Consider the following 23,029-nt stretch of genomic DNA (forward strand, 5'->3'; position numbering starts at 1 on the left):
CCATTCGAGTTGGACTGGGAAAAGTCTCCCCCGGAAATTGTTCACTCTTCATTCATTCATTCATTTGTCAAGCCCATGATAAATGCCTGTTTCACACAGTAAACTCTGTTAGCCACTAGAATAGTCCTATCGTCAGGGAAGAGAGTCCGGGAAGGAAGAAAGTCAGAGAACCAGTTAATTATTATACAGGAGCAAGCGCAAAGCTGAGAGTACGGGGCAGGATATCGCTGTCATTACAGAAACGGGTCACCCAGTCTAGCCCGAAGTGCTTGGAGGTCGGAGAGGTTCAGGGGTCCCGCAGAATGTGGCCCCAGATCCCGCCATGTCCTCTCCTTAGTTGTCAGCGCTTTCGTCCTTGACCATGCGGGGACATTTCACTGGTAACCCCACCGCTTCAGAGCACATCCGCAAATAAAGAACTTAATAGAATTTGAAAATCCAGCAAGGAAGAGAAAGGGGGAAATGAAGAGTGGACAAAGAAGAGTAGGAAGAAGAATAAACAAAGAACAAAAGAGGGAAAAAAAACAACAAGAAAAGTAGTACTCAAATAAGAAACATATTATCTTGTCTTGGATGCTGCCGCTGATATTTTCATAGAATTCCAAGTGTTTTGACTCCAAGGAAAATTATGCCTAATTGTGAACCTCAACAAAGCTTATAGGGAACTGATGAATCTTCCCATTTTTCTTGTTTTATTTCCCCTGGGAGTTTTCCATCCTTTCATCCTGAGATTTTCGTGTTAGTTGTGTTGATTGATGTCTGTGACAAGGCAGAGAATTCCTCCTGATCTGACAGGTGGGCATTCACTCTCTATAGGTGAGTGTGGTAGGGAGAGTTTGAGAAGAGGTTGGGATGGCCTAAAAGAAAAGTCCAAACTCTAACGCCCACTATTTGCATGACTAGCAAGTCATAACCTCTTCTATAACATGAGGAGAGGAAAATAATGTCTAGCTTAGCTAATCATAGGGCTCAAATGGGGTGGTGTGTGATGTCTGGTGAGGAGTTGTTAAGACCAAGAGAAGAAAACTATAGTTCAGAGTCAAAAATATCAAGAAAAGAATCATTCGTAATACATTTAAGTTCATCTTGATTTTTTTAAGATGATATCAGGCTTTTGCATTTACTGTTAAGTAGTTAGTCAGCAAATTTTCCATTCCCGTCTCTGGCCCTTTAGGAATGAAATTGATTTTCGTTAGTTGACTGCATTTCCATAATTAATCATTTCTTTTTACATCACTCTTTCCCAGCCTTTAGGTGTGTAATCCCTATGGTTGTTTTCTGAGATTAAATGGAACATGCCAAGAGGGGATATTGAATATGGCGACAGATTAGTGAAGAGGGTTTCATGAGAAGTGAGTTTCCCTCATTTCTGCATTCGTTATGAAGAATTGCTACTTATCGAGTTGGTAGGACTTAGGAAAAGGCTTTCGTTGGAAGAATTCCCTAGCCCAATCCGTATCTGTATCCTTTACCATATCCATGTTTCCTTTCCACCAAGCAAATGGAGTCTAGATTTTAAACGACTCTACCCAGTGACCAAAAAGCAAGAATCTCTCACCATGTGTTGCCCAGTGGCCAAGCATATCTCTGGCTGCTGTCAGGACAGCAGCTGGCCAGGCTTCCTCTGAGAACAGAAGCAGAGGTGGCAGGACTTGGTGACACGACCTTCCTTGAAAATGAATTTTACTAGCTGCTTCCAAAAGCGGAAATTTATTTTAAGGTGGAGCTCTTTCCTATACCAATGAGCATCTGTTATGGGGTGAAAACAAGAGGCAGTTAAGAGGGTAGATCGGTCTTTGAAGCCTCAAGCTGGAAAGTTCATTTTCGCCAACTCGTTAGTCATGGTGTGAATCGTCCAGGTGGTGACTAACTTTGTTGTTCATTTCATCACTCTTCCCTTGCACCTCTGAGGGGCGTATTTGGGAGGTTCTGCGGCAGCAAAGATCAACCGTTACACAGCGTTGCCTTTATCCTGCCCCGCCCGTTGTAATCTGTTGTCCTGTCATGTCCGAAATTGAGACTTTCTGGGATGGCAGAGAAGCCAAGAGCATTCCCTGAGGATCGGTGCAGATGGAAGTGATCAGAAGTACCGTTTCCTCAACGTCTGTGTTCCACATGCTGAGAGACCCCGTTTGTATCCTTATGTGGCTCTGGTGGCCCCACGCTTACCAACGCGAGTTTAGCTCCCACGACCTCAGTAGGACTTGAAAAAATAAATGAGTCAGTGCTAAGTATTTCAAGTCAGCTATTAGTTTAAGAGCCAAGGATGAGGAAAGAAAACTGACCCGGAACAAGGAGAAATGTCAGTGTGTTTAGACATTGCCAGAGAAATCTTAATTTTTCTTCTTCTTTTTCCCTCCCCTTTGGCCATAGCCGAAATAGTAAAGCGATAGCATCTTGCAGATGTTTTTATTCACTGGTTTGCTCCGTGAGCTCTCGTTTTTCCCTGCGACAGTGACAATGCACCTGCCAGCCCAGGGACCTTCATCAGCTAAGGAGATCCCCGCACATGCTGACGATCGTATTTGTGAATTACCTTTATCCAATTTTGACTTTGAATTTGAGACTCGTGGGCCTTTGCTGACGTGCAGAGCTAGAAAACAGGAAGCGAAAACAGGAAGGAGAAGCGGAGTCAGAGACAGAGCAGATGCGCAGTGTCATGGTGAGGAATGGCCTAGTGGCTGTTGCATCTGCTTCTGTCAGCTCTTCCGTTTCAGGAAGTAGCACCAAAGGAAGCCAGAAAGGCTAATGGACAGAGCGAGGACTGACCGTGAGCACAGCGGCCGTCTCAGGCCCACGGCTCTCCTAGATGTGGAGGAGGGAGTCCTCTTAGAGGCTGGCAGGTCTTGATGCTCCTCGGAGATAAAGGGAAGTCACTGTTCCAACATGGCCTTCAAAGGAAGTTCATTATGCGAGGACCGCACTGCTCAAGAGATGAGCTCGCCTTGCTGTCTGATCCTGAGCCAGGGAGACCCAGGGAAGAGAGAGGGAGGGAGTTGTTGATTTAAGGGTGACTCCGCTCTGGTTGGGAGCCTCGAGGCTGCGACCGAACAGTCCTGACCTCCCAGGAGCACGGTCTTCCAGCCGATGTGTGCTCAGGCCTTCTCCAACAGTGACTTTCCAGTTCGGGTAGGACTGTAAATCACTCACAGATCACCTCTCCACATGTCTCTTCGCTGCCTTTGTTTTCTTCAAGGAATCACTTAGCCACGTCGTTTCCCCTATCTGGGTGCGTTTCCTGGTCTGATTGGGAGAAGGATGGCAGAGCCCGTTTTTCCGTGGGACCGCAGGGAGCGTTCGGTGGGAAGAGATGCTCAGGCTTCTCCTGAGCAGCTGCGCATGCTGTGTCCTCGGCTTCCTGGCTCGATGGAAAAATCCATGCCAGCCACAGCGCTTTGTGCCCAGGTGCTTGTGGAGTCTCACAGCGGGACAGGCCCTCCAGGTCGCATTCTCCTACTGGGTTTTGCAAACAGAACCCTTCACTGGAGCCTCGTGTCTGCTCCCAGGAGCTCACATCTGGGCCTTTGCGATCTCTCACACCAATCCTCTGGGTGGACCAGTGCCTGCGTACTTTCATGATTATGCATTCAAACGGAAACACATTTTTGTCAGACTGATTAAAAGGCAGCAGTTAGAAGTGTCCGCCTGGATTTCTGTTGATTTGCCTTCAGCAGGGGAGTGGAGGGGCTGGGCAGTTAGTACTGAGGCGGGAGTGTAAGCCTTCCTCAGTGGGCTGATGTGGTCAGTGCCGTTCTTTGTCTGGGGACAGTGCAGGAAATTGGCCCTGCACATCAAAGGCCAGTATGGATGGACCTCTGTCCACAGCTGGAGAATTTCTTCTTTTCCTCGGAAGCCTGAGAACAAAGAGAATCTTAACAATTTGGGGAAATCACTGGATAGGGAATTTTTTTCCAGCTCCATAAAGAGAGTATTTAAAACTTGTGCTTCTGTTTTTTATTAGATACATCCATCTGTGCATACGCCGAGCGGCTAACAGCTCGGGATGTTTGTCAGTAGCGGTTACTTAGAGTGTGGAGTTGTTAGTCTGTAGGCCAGGAAAATAAATTTCATACAGTATGACTAATTCTATTAAAATAATTAGGAAATGCATGAATGCGTAGGGAGGGCAAAGAGAATGGAAGTCCTGCGGAATGAAGAAACAATAATCAAGGAAAGAAGTAGATGATGTAAAAGTTCTCCTACACCATTTATGAGTAATTTGAGAATAATATAGAATTTTCCTAACTTCTGGCTACCATGGTAGTCAAAATACTTCTCTGTTTTGTTTTAATTTACCCATATTTTGAGTGAAGAATAATATGCATTAGACCTGGGAATCAGCTCTAACAAGCTTCATCCTGTAAGGTGAGCGGTCCGACTCTCGTAAGTGCCCTTCATGGCTTTGTCGCTGGATATCGGTGGCCTGTGGCTGTCACAGAGGATGCGATTCTTGCTGACACACTGCGCTTCTCATCACAGTCGAAACGAGACGGAGCCCCTGGTTGCTTTCCGTCCTGCTTTCCCCGCTCCTCGCATCACCCGTCTTTATCCCCAGGTGCTCACCTGCGGTTCCTGACACGGTCAGCCGCACGCGTCAGCGCTCTCCTCCTCCAGGTGAAGCGATGTCCAGGTGGGCCTGTGGGTCTCCCTCCCGCCTAGACCTTGTTGTGAAAGGAGAAGCCGGTTCTAATCTGATTTCCAGAAGAGGCTTGGAAGTAGATGAAGTTGGTCATTGGTTTTTACTGAGACTAGTTTTAGTTCAAATATCCATTTTATAAAATAAGATTTTTGAATATTAGACACACATGCATCGATCCCATTTTTCTCTACTTTATGACTTAAGTTACATAATTTTGAGTGACTTGATGTTTGACAGAAATTTATTCCCTGTGTAACATGGGGTTCCACTATGATTTGCCCAACAATTATTTTTTTTCTCTTGAACATTCTTAAAGATTTTTCATTGGTTACTTTTGGAGCCGCAGTGACCTCCAAAAGCTCAAATAGGAAGAAGGAAAGCCATTATGAATCGGGTTTAATAAAACCCTATTTACCAAACGTGTCATGTAAGGAAGAAATAAGCACCGTCAACAGTTCTTAGTCCGCCGTTCTCGAGGCCATGGCCCTGGGAATCACTGCTGCCCATCACGCCCGTGGTTTTCTCTCTCAGAAGGAACCACTGGGGTGCCCATAAAATCTAGGCATTTTCACTCTGTTTTAAGAATCTCAGACACCTCTCTATTCCTCTGTCTTTCTTTTCTGTTTGCCCTTCCTTCTTCCCTCCTTCCTCCCTTCCCTCTCTCCCTCCGTCTCTTCCTACCTTCCTTCCTGTTTTAATTTTATTCGGTGTGGTTTTTTAAAAGTAGGAGTAGGTGTTCACGTTTGTTAAATACCTTTTTAGCATTTACAGAGATAATCATATGATTTTTCTTCAGGCCTATTGATATAGTGAGTTATATACTAATGGATTTTCTTTATATCGAACAATCTTAGGCCATGCTATATATTATTTTCTTAATAGGATGCTGGATTCTGTTTGCTGACACCTTATTTAGCATTTTTGCGGCATATTCATTAAAAATTAATGGTCTGTAGTTCTCTCTGTGTGTGTATGTGTGTCTTCATTAGGTTTAGATATTAATGTTATACTTGCATTATTAAAAGAACTTGGAATTTTCTCTTTTTTTCCTCTGTACTCTGGACAAGCTACACAGCATCTGTTAAGATAGCTGGTAGAATTCCCTTGTGAAACCATCTGGGACTAATGTTACTTTTTTCTCTTTATTACCTCCATAAAAAATTGTTCTGTTTACATTTTATATCTCTACCAGAGTTGGTTTTGCTAACATGCATCTTTCTAGGAAATCTTTCATTATCCTTCATTTTCAAACTTAGTTTTCTTTGAGTTGTACAAAGTAATTGCTTATGATTAAAAAAAAATTTTTCCATATTAGTCAGAATCCTCTTATCCTTGTCCTTTCTTATTTTTTATATTTTGTATGGTCTTGATTAGATTAACTAACTAGTGGTTTGTCTTTTTTTTTCCCTCAAAAAAGCAATATTTTCTTTGTTTATTACTTCTTTTTCTGTTTTCTACCTCATGACTTTCTACTTTTATCTTTATTATTTGTTTCTTGATGCTTGTTTGTTGTTCTTTCTCTAGCTTTTTGAGTAAGAATTTAGCTATTATTTTTATTGATTTAAGGACATAAAACTCAATTTTTCTCTGATCACTGCTTTAATTGTATCCCCAAATTATGATATGTTGTGTTTTCATTATTCATTTTTATAAATTCTGAAATTGCTTTCTATTTCTTATTTTATTCAATAGTGTTTAGCAGAGAATTTTTAATGAGATTTTTGCTTTTTATTTTATTATGGATTTCTAGTTTATTGCATTGTGATCGGAGAATGCTGTTTATATTATTTCCATTTTATAGAGATTTTTCTTTGTAATTAATCATTGGTAAATTTTTGTGAATGTTCCATATGTACTTGAAAAGAAAATATCATCTCTATTAATGTATCGTATAGATCCTCTCCATGTATTTTTTTCCCATTCGCACAGTCTTTACCTGAAAGTGGCATGTTCACCTCTCTTATTGTTAATGTTTCTGTTTTTTTCTGGCATTTTCTATACTTTCCACTATATCAGGGATTGACAAAATACAGCCTGCAGGGCAGCTGCCTACTTTATAAATAAAGCTTTATTGTCACACAGGAATGCTCATTCCTTTATGCATTACTTATGGCTGCTCTTCTGCTACAATGGCAGAGTTAAATAGTTGGGACAGACTGTATGGCCTGCAAGCCTAAATATTTACCATCTGGCTTTTAAAGAAAAAGTTTACCAACTCTTATGCTATATAAAGGGGCAAGTGTATTTACATCTATTATATCTTTGATGTAAACTATATCCTCTACAATTATAATTATAATCCTTTTTTGTCATGCTTAATATTTTTTGCCCTGAATTTTACCTTATTTGATGTCAAGTTCACAGCCCCTGCTTTTCTTCTTTTTTCCCCAATCAACTGCTATATCTCTTCCTTTTATGTGTTTCGAATTACTTTATTTTAGATGTGTATCTTATACACAATACAGCGTGAGTTCACTTTGCCACACGATTTGAAAAGATATTTGTTTTAGTGAGTCAATTTCCTTTATAAGTGGATCAGTTTGATATACTTTCAAGGTAGAATAGAAACAAGTTTTGTATACATTATTTGAAGACTTCTGAAGATACTCTATTTTATATAAGCAATGAGAAATTTAATCTAAAATAGATCCGTGAAGATACCTTAAATTTTGAGTGCCGTACTGTAAACTGGTATTGTAGCTTTCCCCTCTAGCACATGTGATTAAAGTAGCACTGATTAAAAATTTTATTGTGACCTACACATGGATTCAAAATGAAAATGCAACTGAATTATTGCTTAAATCAAAGGTAGTTGTTAATGAAGTTGAAAGGCAGAGTTTACATCTTGGATAACTAAAAATTAAAGCAAATAAGAAAATTTCCAAGAAGATTAATTAACTGACTCTAGTTTGATTTATTTTATGCTTGTACCATTTAAGTCCAACTGCTTACTGATCCTACTATTGACTGAGCTCTGTCTAAGGATTTAAGGACACAGAGATGGTTTTTGGCCATTCTCCTTTCTGTTAATCTGGGGTCTTTTGGATTTTCCTCTCTTCCTCTGATGACATAACTGAACTCTGTTGTGCTTTCTCTCATGCAGGGCAGCCACTGATCACAATGTGGATAATACGACAGAAATACTCAGGGAGTGGCTGAAAAATGTACAAAGACTCTATCACTATGTGGAGTGGAGGCCTATGGCTGAACCTGAGTGAGTAGCAAGAGGACATTTTGCAAACGCATTATTTGTCTTCCTTCCTTAACCAGTTTTCCAGCCATTCGGGCTTCCAGTCTAGGAGGCACATGTGACCTTTCCTCATCTTTCATCTCTGTAGCTAGTAAGTTTCTACCTTTGAGAGATCTTCATTTTACTCTCTTTTTCTTTACTCCCGCATGTACCGGCCAAGTTCAGGTTCTCATTAGTTCACAAATAAATTAGCACAGTGGCATATATTTTTAAATAGTGATAGTATTTATTCATATTTTGAGTAGAAACCTTTTATTCTTGAGGGCCCATAGTGGAAAGTTTATATACTTTTAACATACACCTTGCTTTTTCACTAATCATATTTTCGTTTTCATTCCACAGCAATAGTTAAGGAGCTTCATTATTTTTATGACTACAGAGCACCCATTACATGGATGTATCATAATTCTTTAACTAATCTCCTACTGACAGACATTTGGATTATTTCCAGTCTTAACCACAGCAACTTCTTAGTTGTTTCCGTCTTCAAGCCATGATACATACTATATTGTCCAATCAATCAATCTAAAATGCTACTGAGATGGTTTACTTTTTCTATTCAAAGAATTCCAGGTGTTCTCCAGGACCTAGAGAAAAAAGTTCAAATGCCCTAGACTGATATTTGTAAAAGTTTCCATCCATACCCATGCACTCATATTTCCTGCTTCTTCCCAAAAGAAAATCTGCTTTATCTAGAATGTTCCTTTTATTTTCAACCCCAAGCTGTCACTTGTGCAGGTTTGTGCTCCTGGAAGACTCTTTCCTTCTTTGTAACCAACTCCGATTCCAAATCCCACCCATTACAGAAAGCTGTTGCTAATCGTTGCAGTTACAGAGGTCTACCTTGCTCTCTCAGCATTTACTTTGCTCACTTTCACCGTCCTGTTTGACACAACAGTACGCTTAACTAACATTAACTATATCATTCATACATTGTTTTCCAAATAATTTTTGAGTTCTTTGGCAGAGGCTAAAGTATACAAGTTATATTTCCTCTAATGCTAGGTTTTTTCACAAAATTAATATTTTTGGATGAATTAATGAGTGAATGAAGACATGAATAAATATATTTAAAACTTACTTTTGTAAATATTCCTAAGGCTACTGCAATTCCAGCTTAATGAATATATATATATATATATATATATATATATATATATATATATAAAATCCTAGTGTGTGATCCTCAGTCTCTCTGTATATAATACTTAGATTATATATATATACACACACACACACACACACACACACACATGCATACATCTAAAATTCTAACATGTGATTCATATATCGAGCAAAATTTAACAATGAAATTTGAACACTACAAAAAAAATTTTTTAACATCGTTTCAGAGTTTTTTCTAATGGAATTTGGCCTAATTAGAATGGCCCAGAAAGACTTTATGTACCTATCTTGCATCTGGTAATTTTCTCTCTAGTCAGATTTTGACTAAGTCATTGTATGCCAAGGTCCGTGTGAGAAATATTAGGGAAGACATTTTTTGGGGCAATATGTTCGGAAAGACGGAAATCGTACTGGTTTTCACCGAAGCAGCCGTTGGGGCAGACCTCCCAGCAGATTCCTATGCAGTGCCTAGTTCTATCAGTCTCATTTACGTAGTTAAAGCCGCGTTGCGTTCGCGGTTTTTCGTTCACTGGGGCGCATGTACTGCCAGCACAGTGACGAGAGCTTGCAGTGCGGCCAGTTTGGGGCTCTGTGACCGCGTCAAGGTCCACACCAGTTAAGGGCTTTCAGAAGGGTTGTCAAGGGCACACGGAGCGCATGCATGGCCACGCAAGAGTCCTGGCCCGGCTTTGCTGGGGACTCTCTCGGAGATCCCGACGATATCATGCATCTGCTCCATGACCTCTCGTGACCTCACGTGACCCGGCATGTGTCACTGTGTTGGGCTCCGTGGAATCCTTTACTGAGACTTGCCCAAGTAAATTCAACCTTTGTTTTTTTTTTTTTTCTGGGAAACAGATATTTTTATGCTGTGAAATTTCCAAATTTACTTGATGGTAAAAACTGTAAAATAGTGTCTCGAAACGCGAGCTTTGGGTTCAAATCCTAACTGGGTGTCCTATTAACTACGTGGTAACATTAAGCCCATGACTTAAACTGCTCAACACCAATTTCCTCATCTGTGAAATGGGGAGAAAATGGCTGGCCCTCCATACCCATGGGTTTCACATCCACAGATTCAACTAACCATGGATCAAAGATATTTGGAAAAAAAATTATCACTTTTTGCTGGTATGTACGTAGTTAGCCAATGATGGTTGCATCTGTATTGAACATGTACAGATATTTTTCTTGTCATTATTCCTTAAACAATATGGTATAACAACTATTTGCATAGCATTTATATTGCATTGGGTATTATATAAATACTTTAGAGGTAATTTAAATATACAGAGGATGCATGTAAGTTATATGTGAATACTATGCCATTTTATATAAAGGACTTGAGGATCTACAAATTTTGGTATCAGCGAGGGTTCTGAACCAACCTCCTGCAGGATGACTTAACTTACCTCATAGGGGCTCGGGGGGTCATTTTAGAAGCCACTGAAATATTTCACATAAAGATTCTTGTGTATGGTAAGCAATGAGTTATTTGATCTCACCTTACTCAGGTTTCCTTATCTGTAATGTGGGGATAAAACTAACAATAATATTATCTACTTCCTAGGGTTACTGGAAGAGTAAATGAGTTAGTACATAGTGCCTGGAATATATAGGCACTCAATAATTAGAAGCTGTTATTATTATTGTTTTAGGTCTTATCCTGACGAAATCGGACCAAAGCACTGGCCTGCCTCCCGGTTTGCCCATGTGATGAAACTACGACAGGCAGCCCTTCGAACCGCCAGGGAAAAATGGTCGGACTACATTCTGGTAAAAAACAGATGTTTCATTTCCTGACAACTGTTATCTAAAATGTGTCCAAATCAATTGTTCAAAAACGAGGACCGGGGGATCAATCAAAATAGTCTTTTGTTTAGGCACCACCTTTCCACTTTTTAATAAAGGCACAAAGGAAAATTTGGGGAACTTAATTTTGAGATACCTGGATTTCATCTCAAACCCACTCCTGACGGGCATTTTCAGTAACTAAGTGAATAAGCTCCTGAATTATTCCATCTCTGTCATATAACAGGCATAAGAATTTCGGAATCTTTGTAGTTCATGGGGGATGACATAGGTAAAGCAAAATAAATAGCCTTATTGACTTTTTAGAAGAATGTTGGGGATATGAAATTTTAATTATATAAACTGAGATTCAAATGAATAGCTCTGAAACTCCACCCCCTTTTGCTCCTGAGCGATTTGGGGAATGGCATGTCTTGCTGGGCTTCCGGCTTGCTCCCCATTCTGCTGGACTCCAGTGGGGAATTTTTGCCTGTGAAAAGGTACCATCACTTCCCTCAGAGCTTTCGGGCTAGTTTTGGAAAACGCTGCACTTGATAATTAGGAGTCGATGTTGTGTTCCATCCTCGTCCTCCATGAACCTGTCTCTACTAGAAAGGACAGTGTCGGTGAAAGCTGTGGTCCCATTTCCCTTTTGCGTATTGACAGAGACTTTTTCCCCCACAAGTAATGGGAACCAAGTTCTTTATCTGTGCCCCGCCCCAAATGCATGTGTTTCTTTTTGACAAATGTTTTCTAGTACAACACTAAGAAATAACACGAAGAAAGCAAAGCCAATGTTGTTTCATTAAACGTATTGACATCTGTTCTCAGTCACCGGACTGATTCCTGAAGGGAGTACTTTGGACCTGTGTCCATCCCCAGCCTCTCAACCACAACAGAATTCAGCCCAATCAGTTATCACGCACACTTTCCATACAAATAACTTCGTAGAAGTTTTCAAATTGTACTGATGATGCATATCACTGGATAGCTGTTTAAGTGTCACTGACGTGTGCAAATGCTGAACCATAAAATTTCTAGCAAACAGAGTGACTATCATACAAATAAAAGCTCCCGATTATTTTTGTGTGTGTGGTAAAATATACACGACATACGATTTGCCATTTTAATCGTGTTTTAAGTGTATAGTTCAATGTGATTATATTATATGATAGAACATGTTATACTGTCCCTTTAAACGAATCAGTGTTAACAAGGGCTTCCGCTAAGACAGTGGGACATAGCTTCTCAGTTAGCACGGACTGACATAATGTACTTTAAACAAAAATTCTACTTGTAACATTAAAATAACATCGATGGCTATGTTTGGGGCCATTTTGGCATTACTTTAGACAATCTAAAATAGGCCTTTCCATTTGTACCTGTAGTGGAGACTCAATACACATTATTATTCAAGAAGAATTTATTGAATGTCCTCTATGTGCCAGGCACTGTCCTGGGTGCTGCTGGGAATAAATACATTTCTGGGCCTCTGGAAGGTCCCAGACAGGTTAACACTGTTCACAGCACCGTGGGGTCAGGGCGCTAACGGGGATGTTGCAGCATGCCCCTGGCATCAGTAAGTGTCTTTTAAATGACCTTTTAAGGGCTTGGGAGCCATTAACGTCTTGTAAGTTGGGTCCTGTTGAGTGTGTGCTCAGTGGGGTAGCACCGATTCATTGCTTGGTGCCTTTTGCAGAGTTGAACATGTGCAAGTTAGACTTGGTGCATGAATGAAAACCATCAGCTGCACTGAGTCTCCATAATGAGGGCGCAGATGCCGGCGCCGTATCTCACGAGCAAGCTCCTGTGGTCCTTCGAGGTGTCGGGTGACTCTTGAACCCATTATGGAAAAGTACCTTTTCATCTGACTTCGTCCTTTTCTTTCCCTAGTTCATAGATGTGGACAACTTCCTGACCAATCCACAGACCCTCAATCTAATGATTGCAGAAAACAAAACCATCGTGGCCCCCATGCTGGAGTCTCGGGGCCTGTACTCCAATTTCTGGTGTGGAATCACACCTCAGGCAAGTCTTTGGCTCGTGAGTGAAGGCTGTGAGTTTTAACCAGCCGGCTATGTGTCAATGGTAGCCCTATTTACTTTTTTTCTCATTTCTTCCCTTGTCATGTCATTTTAAAGCGAGCGTTTTCAGGAAAGGAGGTAAATCCAGGTCCAATGCCACAACCCAGTGAGCGCTTCTGAATTAATGAATTATGAAGAAAATATCCTAATGAGTTTAGCATGAGAAGCTTTTAATCAAACAGTAAAGCCTACTTGGGGTTTTTTTCTTCCTGATTCAGAGATTTAAAAAAATAATAGGTTTTTTTTTTTTTTTTTGGTCATTAACACTAACATAGGAACAGTATAGAAAAATTTGAAAATGAAAAAAAGCAATAAAAAAATTATGTTAACCCCCATCACCCCAACATCACAAGTAACGGCTTGTGTGTTTTTCATAACCAAGTCATCAAGTGATTATAATACAATTTACTTAATTTTTGTTTAAAAACCTTTAAGTTGCTCACAACTTTTAACTATTATCATGATTAATATAAGTTTTTCTGCATTTAATATGATTTTCTTAGGATATCTTTTTAGAAGTGGAATGACTGTCAAGAGCATAACTATCTTGATGACCTTTGATATGTGTTGCAAAATTTATTTCCAAAGAGGCCTAATCATTAGAACTGCTATGGGAGGTTGTTTTTACAAAATTAAAGTTAAAAACAGACTTTTTTTTTTATTTCCATCGTCTCTCTTTTCCATTGTAAAATCCTCAAAGTCTAGAGATCTGTTACAGAGAATGCTTATGGATGGTTTTTTTTTTTTTTTTAATTCTTTAGTTAAAGAATTAGATGAATTAAACTGATCATTATATACCAATATAAAATAAAGATGTGCTGAGGAAAAAATATATGTTAAATATGGTCTCACGCACACAAAGGGCTAAAATTTTGAGTCCCTCTTTTATATTTGGTTTGATTTGGGACGAAGAATGAGGCCAATGCTGATAAATGTTTAATAATTGGCTCTTTGTGTGTGGGGGGAAAACCCGATTGGTAATATTTTCCATTTTTCATGGTGTGAGTACTTCCACCATGCAAACAACTGAAACGTGGTTTGAGCTAAGGAAAGGTTAAGTAAACTGCAGTATAGCCACTTGCTGGGGTAATTATTAAAAATATGCAAAGCTGACATTGTGGTGCTGTTAGAATGATGAAGACAAACTTGATTTTTATTTTTACAGCTACCAACATCTCAACTGGCTTGCAAAATGTTTGAAAATTTACCAATCAGTGGTTCTAGTAAACTACTGGATGAGGCCTTCCTCTTCTGTTACAATTATTTCTCACAGTTCTAAGAGGTTTTGAATGCACGTTACTACCTGCATCTCTTGAGGGAAGCGTTAAGTTCCTATTACAAAAGTCATTCGGTTCTTGGTGAGAAGACGTTGCATCAGATTCCTTTGAATTCATACATTCTCCGTTAATGACCTGCGGTGTTTCCCGTGGCAGAATCACTGGAGGGCTGTTTTTAATGAGTGATGGATTGACAGCAGCCTCCAGCTTTCTATTATCTCCTTATTTGCTTTAATCATTAAAAGCAAACAGGAGAAACGTGCTCACTTAATTTGAAGGTAAAAGTAAAATCTGAGCCATTTAGGGCGATTCTAATTATTCTCCATCTGCTGTTGGCTGTCTGCCATTCCCAGGCAGGCTTCTGCTGGGGCCGCCGATGACTTCGCCAGCTCCAGGCGGGCCTTGAAACACATCCAAAACAAAACAACCCCGGTGTCCTCATCTAGCCAGTGAACAAGAATTATTACCAACCACATGCAATTAATGTGGGGAAAAAACACACAACTATTGCCTCTGTCCACCTGCAGGAAGTATTTTAATTCTTTCTCTGCTTCTTCCCTCCCTGCCCCCTGGATGTTCCGTGATCTGCCATCACCACGAATGCTCCAAGCTGCTCGCCCAGAATATTGTTCCTAAGTTGTCTAGAACTTCATATCTGCCACACGTTCTTAGCCCCTTCAGGAACCAGCGTTTTCTTCATCCCTTGGAAGAATACGCCTAAATCGAACCCATGCTTTCCTAACTTAAGGACATTAAGTGATGTTTACGATAAAGACTAATAAAAATTGTGGTAATAATAATAATAATACCTCACATAATGAATTCGTTTTCAAAGTAGCTCCACAGACCTTATTATATGTGATTCATTCTACAGCTCTGTGAGATAGACCGGGCAGCTATTATCCCATTTTTGAGGAGAAACTCAGATCACGAGCTAAGGCCAAATGGCTAGAAGATGGTTAAAATGACTCTAAGCCTCACATCTCCTAAGTCTTAATTTGTGCCTCTCCTGTCGTCCACGTGGCAGTGTTAGGGTTAGCTCCACGGGGACACTGGTCTAGGTGCTAAGGGGAATGGCTGAAGTAGAAGACGCTGCAGTGCCTAACGTGTGGCCACTGACATCGTAACAGAAAACGTGACCACGGAGGAAGGGGACCGGTTGTCCTACGTGCTTGCCCAGAAGGAACTTTCAGAGGGAGACTCCCCCCAAAATGTGAAACAGAGACAGTTCTACCAGAATATTGAAGAAATAACTTTACTGAAAGAAGACCCTATTTCTATGTTTAAGTACTGCATGTTTAGCTAAAGATACTAACCAATGTAATATAGTGATTTTTAATAACAGCCAATATTTACTGATGCTTTTTCGGTGCTAGGCACTGTTCTAAGCACTCGTAATGTTTACAGACAGCCTCGTGGGATGAGTCGCACCATCGTCCCTGTTTTGCACGACCCACAGACGATGGGTAGCCGAAGCGAGATTTGAACTCAGGCAGGCAGACGCCAGAAAGTGCGCTCTTCGTTGCTTGGGTTTACCACCTCTTAATACTCACGCTTCATATGCAATCATAAGTCGACATAAAATATGCTTTTACGAAATTATTAATTCAAGAGATATGCCGAAACCCAAATTATTTCTGATAACAGGACCCTTTTAGTATTGTGCAATATGTGAATAGCAATTCTTGGGTTCAGTTGGAGATTCTTAGGCCAAGGTAAGAAGAGGGAAGGTAACTCTGGGGACTTCTCCTCAACTGGTGATGGCAGAAGGAATCAGCTAGCAGCTGACTGCCAAAGATGGCGTGTTCAGCTCAGAGGACATAGCTCACCTGTGTGCCCTTTTCCAGGGCTTCTATAAACGGACTCCAGACTACCTTCAGATTCGAGAATGGAAGAGGATGGGCTGTTTTCCCGTCCCCATGGTCCACTCCACCTTCCTAATTGACCTCAGGAAGGAAGCTTCCGACATGCTGATGTTCTACCCCCCACACCAAGACTACACCTGGACCTTCGACGACATCATCGTCTTTGCCTTCTCCAGCAGGCAAGCAGGTACTGTTTGTATTCGGTTGTACCCTCCCCATGGAAAGACGGCAAATAACCAGCTCCTTTGTCTTGTGCATCTTATTACAAACGCTGCTAGGTATGGAAACGGACTTCCCCTCCCGATAGTGTCAGAGGCAGCTAATCGTCTGCAGTAACCAGACCAGCAACCTATGTGTTGCCGGCCCCGTGAACACTGAAGACAAAGCCCCTCTCCAGAATCCACTCTCTCTCTCTCTCTTTTTTTTTTTTTTTGGCAGTGGTTGTGGGAGCCATGTGCAAGTGATTGGTTCTCTACGGTGCCGCTGCACTGCTTTGTCCATTTTAAGAGCCATTTTATTAATTGGAAACTGAGGCCCAAAACAACACTGGCAAAGACACCCCCAAAATGGAAGTGTATTTCTCCTCAAAAAAGTCTGAGCTGGTATAATGGTTCCGCTCCACAAAGTTTTCTGAGACCCAGGCTTTTTCTCTATTGCTTCTCCACCCTCCATGAGGTATCGTCCTTAGCCGTATGATCCAAGATGTCTCATTAGGGTGGATGTATCCCGGCCATTGAGTGAAATCCAGAGGGGAGAGGGCACCGCTAGCCTCCAATCCGGAAGTTAAATGCATCACTTCCACGCATATCCCATGAGCCAAATCTTAGTCACAGGGCAACACCTAGCTAGCTGCAAGGGAGGCTCAGAACGTTGTCTTTATTCAGTGCGGTCTGGAGCCCCAATTCTCTCCCTCTAGAAGGAGTGGGCGGACTTGGGGAGGCAGCCAGCGGTGTCTGCCACAGTCCCCGTAGAAGGAAGGGCAAGGCCAGACTTGAGTCCTTCGTGAATCACTAGGGAAAGCATTTCTGGTGGGACCTGTAGGTTTTTTGAAGAAGACGAGTCAGTAGGAAGGTAAGTTATTTCCCTCATGTCACTGCACATGCATCAGTGAGGGCAGAATTCGCTAAAGCAAATCAACAGGAAGGTACGTGGCATTCGTAAAGCTAAGCTTTATTCTCAGGATCATTCAGGTCCCATGATCAACGAGCTAGAAATGTGCCATTTCACCACGCGCGAAAGTGAGTTTAGAAACCAGGCAGATGGTGAATAAACTCACGGTGGCCATATAAAGCAGGACGGATGGGCTCAGGCAAAGACCTCAGTCAGTTGAGGCAGGTTGCTGGCAGGTGAGAATGTTAATACAAATTCAAGCTGCAACTCACTCATCAGGCCACTCTTCCCGCCACAGTGTCCCACTCATCGGTCATAGACTTGGTAGGAAGGAGAATGTTTCTTGGAAATGTGGAAGGCTGATTTTTCTTCTCTCGGCAGTTAGGGCCATTTAGACCCCTTGGCACGGTGTGGGCATTTTTAGGCCTGTGTTGGGGCAAAAGCAAGGCTCTTATTCTCATGTGGATTGCAAGTTTCCATGAAGGTTATTGTGTCAATGTGAATGGAAATTGCTTCTTTCAACTTGGTCTGTGGTTTGCTCTGACCTCTCCGGGATGGGAAGCAGACTCAGGGCCTTCTCATTCCTCCCAGTTGTGCCAGTCGGCCCCTTTACTTCAGAGCTTGAAGCAAGGATGTGCCAAGAAAGTGAACTATTAACAATTACGGTAATGATCAGTGCCTAACAGAGTCTCCCTTTATAGCCATCGCACAAGTCATTACTGTGACTTATGCGCTAAATTATTATGATAAATTCTTTAAAACCAAAAACTGGATTCGAGGCTGGAAGAGTGGCTTGGAAGTTCTCAGCTCGGCCCTTGGCTCGGCCAGTTCACTCTGCCTTCATTCTCTACAGGTCAGACTTCCCATAGGTCCTCCCGGGACACCGAAAGCAGGTGCAGAGGCCCAGAGCTGTTTGGGGATTCAGCTGGAGAGGAGAGAGGTAGAAAAGGAAGGCAGGGGATCAGTGCTCTAGGCACTACCTCTGTGCCTAACGTCGCGGTGGGCTCTGTGTTTGGGGAGATCCGAACTTTACACGTGGAAACGTAATAGTTATCAGCCGGTAAAAGCCGAGGGCCAGACGGGTGGTACGAACTGAGAACGGATCAGGAGAAACGACAGGAAAGAATGACCATTATTTGGAGAAATGAAAAAGGGTTCCCGACAGCTGTGTGGTTCTAAGGTAGCACTTTTAGTTGTCTTGAAGTATTTTCAGGAGAAATGAGAACGAGCCTGGGAGTCCCGTTGGGTGTTTCTAGGCCCTTCCCCTTTTAGGTCCAAAGCATAGTACTTTCCTTCTCCCTTGAAAGAGTCTTAATGAAAGGCGATTTGTATTCTTTTGTTCTCACTCGTGTGAAGCTCCCGAGCTGTGTTCCATCCATGCCCAAAGGAAATAAAGTGCCTGCCGGTCCCAGGCAGGCTCATCTGCCCACAAACCTTGATCCTTAATCTTTAACCTCAGACACAGGTGGGTGATGAGTCAGGGGGCCATCCACGTGCGCTGGGGCACGGGGTGTGTCTGCCCTTCTAGCCTCAAAAAGGAGCAGGGGTCAGAGGTGAGTCTCTGTGGCTATAGTGAGGCCAAGGTCAGGAGTTCACTTTCCGCTGTGGCCAGTGATCCGGGCTCCGTACCACGGCCACGAGAACCATCTCTGGAGCCAGCCAGTTGTCTTCCAAATGTCCACGGTGAGTGAGAAGAGGCGAGAGACGTAGGCGGCGGGCAGACAGCTCTGCTTCCTGCACATCGCAGGTAGCGATCAAAAGTGCCTCCCACATGCAGGGACGGCAATCCAGGGTGGCTAGTCGTTCTGAGACTTGACTTCCAAATCCTGGGTGGGTAGAAAGGTACTTGGCATTGGCCCTTCGGGGACAGAGGCTTGATACTGATGACGTGCGACGTGACCTTGGGCCAATCGAAGCCTCTTAGAGTCTGAGTTTTCATCACCAAGGCTGAAGGTAAGTACAGCAACTTGCAATGTGAAGGGACTATATGAGCACAAGAAAAATTTTAGTATCTTCATAAGCTAAGTAGAGCCCTGCAAGGACCATTCTTTTTCAGAGGGAAAATTGTTTTCCTAGTAGCGACTTTTGCTGAAAGTACCAGATTGCTTCATAGATTTTATCTAATTATCGATACATTCCCTTTTAAAATTTTTATATTTTTATCAAATTATCCATGCACATAGTTAAAAGGGTTCTTTTTTCTTTTTCTTTTCTTTTCTTTTTTTTTAGGCGAGGCAACCCTTGGTTGACCTCACAGATTGCAAGGACCTTGTAGCTCACGATTCCTTTTAACTCTTTCAGATGCTGATACAAGTGTAATATTTACACCCATGTTTCTAAATAACATGCTGGTACTGTCGTTTCTTACTTTTCTGGTTTTACTTGAGGAATAATCTACCGACTCACTACAGAAGAGGAGGCGTGAGCTCTCTCCTCCCCTTGGCCCCTCCACAGAACACGTTCTCCCCATCACCCTGTCCTCTCCACACAGTCCGTGGTGATTGAAGATAGATGGATGGTCAGGTTTTTTTGTTGTTGTGTTTTTTTGTTGTTATAATCATGTGAACCTCATTCTTAGCCGTGCCACTTACAGACCATGGCTAGTTTTCCTTTCATATCTAACTAAAATATTGCCTTTTTCTGAACTCAGTTTTAGGATGGTGAATACAATTCAACCCGATCCCTACTTGCCTAAAACTCCTCTGAGAACGGTCAGATTTATCAGATATTCTTTTCACAAAGATGCCTCCCCTGGAGCCTCTGGTGCCCTCTCGCCTGAGTGGTGCCGCGGCCATCGCCCCAGGCTGGCCTTCCCTCCTCTCCTGCGCGGCTCTCCTTTTTACCAGGCCCCGAGTCTTCCTCGTGGTTTATCACCCTCCCTCTCTCGCCCTCCCTGCCGCTCCTCTTCCTTTCTCTCCCACATCATCCAGTAATTTGCTGAGCGAGTGCGATGCACAGAAAATGTTTGTGACCTCGCATGCCTGTCCCCCCGCACTTGACGGATAGCTTGGCCAGTTCTCATCTTCCCCTTTTTACTGAAGCTTTAAAAAGTCCAATGGTATAACGATCAACCTCATTAGGGTAGAGAGACAACCTAAATATTAAGTCATTTTCCTTCTATTTTCTGAATTCATCGTGACTTTGCGAAGGGGTGCAGGTTGGTTTGAAGTTCCCCACAAGCATTTATGTGAGCAAACAGCAGAGCCAGTGAGTTCACTTGCTGAAGGCAAGAGACATGACAGTGCCTGGTGCACCAGACCTGATTCAAGCCAGATTCAGCAAAGGAGAGGATAAAAGCTCTTTTCTTTGCCCGCTTTTCCCTGTTAATGCCATGAGACAGCTTCACCTGACTTGGCAGGTAATAGCACCGACTGGAGGAAATTTCCTCTGTACAAAACACAGAAGGCCCCATGCAGATAATTCTCTCTCTGGAAAGCATAGATGATTATAGCAATTAATGAGTCAGAAGCTCGGACGCATGGACCAGAGCTTGGCAGGCTTATTCTTTTAACTAAGCCATCTTTTATTAGTCAGGACTGTCAGTTCCTGGAGCTACAGGAGACCATCTTAATTCCTATATTTTTAGCTATCTAGTTGAACACAGATGCTACAGAACTCTTGACAGGCATCTGGGGCTGTCGAGACCAGTGTTGAATACAAGAGGGCCGTGACACGTTTCTGGCAGCTTCTTAACAGGGCTGGAATGAAGGCTTTCTTGTGTCCCTTTGTGAACCTATTATAGAAGTTTCGTGTCCGTTGGTTGACTCCGAATCCATGCCTACTAAGAGAAGAAATAAAACCAAGGAGAATCATGAGGAATTTAAAATGTCTTTGCTTTTTATTTTTTTGTTCTCCACATGCCCAGGTTTAGCTTTATTAATCTGTCAGCCTCGCAGGATTTTCCTGTTTGCTTTCATATCGAGTATGGATTATACTCCTCATTTTTCGTTATTTCCTGGAGGTGGATTACGGTGTTCCGTGCCGCTCTCTGGAACGGGAATTCCTTGCCTCCCGTTTGATCTATGCATGCCTTTCGTGTTCATTTCAGGCCACAAGTATGCCTTTTCTTCAGAGAGAAAAAAAATCAATTTCCCCTGAGCTGAAGAATGGCCCAGGGTTTTTATTAGCCCCCAATGCTGCGTTATACTTTCTTAATAAAGGAACATTTTTGAGGTCTCCAGACAGTGCCTGAAACAGCTACTTGTTCAATTTCAGTGCCAAACCCGGCATCGGCCACAATCTGGTCTCTTTTTCCCATGGTTGTTACTATAGAGATGAGAAGTGTGTTTTCTGATTGGTTGCTTTGTCCCTGTCGTGGGTCCTCAGGCATCCAGATGTACCTCTGCAACAGAGAGCACTACGGCTACCTGCCCATCCCCCTGAAGCCCCATCAGACGCTGCAGGAGGACGTCGAGAGCCTCATCCATGTGCAGATAGAAGCAATGAGTGAGTGACCCAGGAGCCTAGGGACGGCTCTTATTCCGTGGCCACCGTGACCATCCCAGCCACTTCTCCCCATTCCCAGGGGGGGAACCTCACGGCCATCAGTCTGTCTTGGCTGAGACGTAGATATTCATTTGTTCACTTTGTCTGAAACTTTTCCTAATGTGAAATATGAATATGCCAAAGTGTTTGCCTGCAGATAGTGTCCCGTCCAGGAAGGGTAAATACATTTCACGCGATGTCTTAGGGGCTATAATGGTATTTTGCGGTATGGATTTAAACTCAAACTGTACTGCTTTCTAATACATGACTTTGAGCAAGTCGTCTAACCTCTTTAGCTGTGAAATGGAAATAATGAAAACTTTTAGAGTTTGGGGGAAGATTCTCCATGATATATATCAAAATCTAATAACAACAACAATAATCATGACCTCAATTTAAATAGCTTATGCTGTAACAGATACCACGCTAAGCATTTTTTGTACACAGTCTCATTAATTCTCACAAGAACTCAGAGAAAGGGATTTTATCATCCTCATATTAAAGATGACGAAACGAGATGTGTGGAGTTTAAGTAGCTTGCTCTAGATCACTTTGCCGAACTAATGACAGATTGGAATTTGAACCAATGTCGTTGTCTTCAAAGTTATGTCCTTAAATTAAACACTGCGTTGTTATTATGTCTGGGTCTAGCATGAGGTTGGAGTTGGCAAATGCTCAATAATCAGTAGCTACATTGATTATTATGCGTAACATGCAGCGGTGGCTAAAGGAGAAAGTACCGGGCCCCCCTGCCGAGGGAAGGATGTCGGAGGCTTCCCAAAGGAGGGAATATCTGCGCTGAATTCCCACGCGGGATCTGAGAAATTCTGTTACTCATCACTAGAGTGCAGGATGTACGTGTGCGGGCAGCTGGGGAGGTGCAGCGGGAAATGAGGCTGGAAAGTGGGCAGGAGCCCAGCCAGAAGGACCTCTAAGGCATAAGAAGGTGTTTGGACTTCTCCTGAAGGGAGGGGAACTTTTAAAGGAGTCTTAGCAGAGAAACGTCGGGTTGACGTCTGGGTTTAGGACGGTCACTCGTGCGGTCGGAGAGGTCCTGCTGGAGCAGAGAGGGGCAGCGAGCGCTGGTCTCAGGCACCGTGGACACGGCCTTCTCTTTAATGCTTGTATTTACCTTCTCTGGTGATAGTTTTGTTGCAACGTCAGGTTCTAAACTTTAGAGGATGGAACATAATTGGAATAAGAAAATAATTGGAAAATAAACTTTCGAGGGTAATAGTGCAGAAGTATAGGCCAGAGGTCCATGTAGGATTAAAAAAAGGGTGGTGATGATCAACTCATACCTGTAAAGTGTTCTTAGGAAAAATGAACTCGATATTGAAGGCACTTTGCACAGCCTCTGGAACCCGATGCGCAGTGGATGAATAACTGCTAATAGGCTCTAC

General features: G+C 42.4%; 1 protein-coding gene across 2 annotated transcripts in view; it reads left to right on the forward strand.

The window, feature by feature from the left end:
- Positions 1 to 23,029, forward strand: part of COLGALT2 (collagen beta(1-O)galactosyltransferase 2) — an 80,249-nt gene that overhangs the window by 36,279 nt on the left and 20,941 nt on the right. For both annotated transcript variants that reach the window (XM_016145600.2, XM_036234523.1), the window contains exons 2-6: positions 7,743 to 7,853; positions 10,673 to 10,790; positions 12,699 to 12,833; positions 16,014 to 16,218; positions 21,468 to 21,587. In XM_016145600.2, coding sequence (XP_016001086.2) covers positions 7,743 to 7,853; positions 10,673 to 10,790; positions 12,699 to 12,833; positions 16,014 to 16,218; positions 21,468 to 21,587 — 689 coding nt within the window. The remainder of the gene's footprint in view (positions 1 to 7,742; positions 7,854 to 10,672; positions 10,791 to 12,698; positions 12,834 to 16,013; positions 16,219 to 21,467; positions 21,588 to 23,029) is intronic.

The sequence above is a fragment of the Rousettus aegyptiacus genome, unplaced genomic scaffold (assembly GCF_014176215.1).
Source record: "Rousettus aegyptiacus isolate mRouAeg1 unplaced genomic scaffold, mRouAeg1.p scaffold_m13_p_17, whole genome shotgun sequence".
NCBI classification, from domain to species: Eukaryota; Metazoa; Chordata; class Mammalia; order Chiroptera; family Pteropodidae; genus Rousettus; species Rousettus aegyptiacus.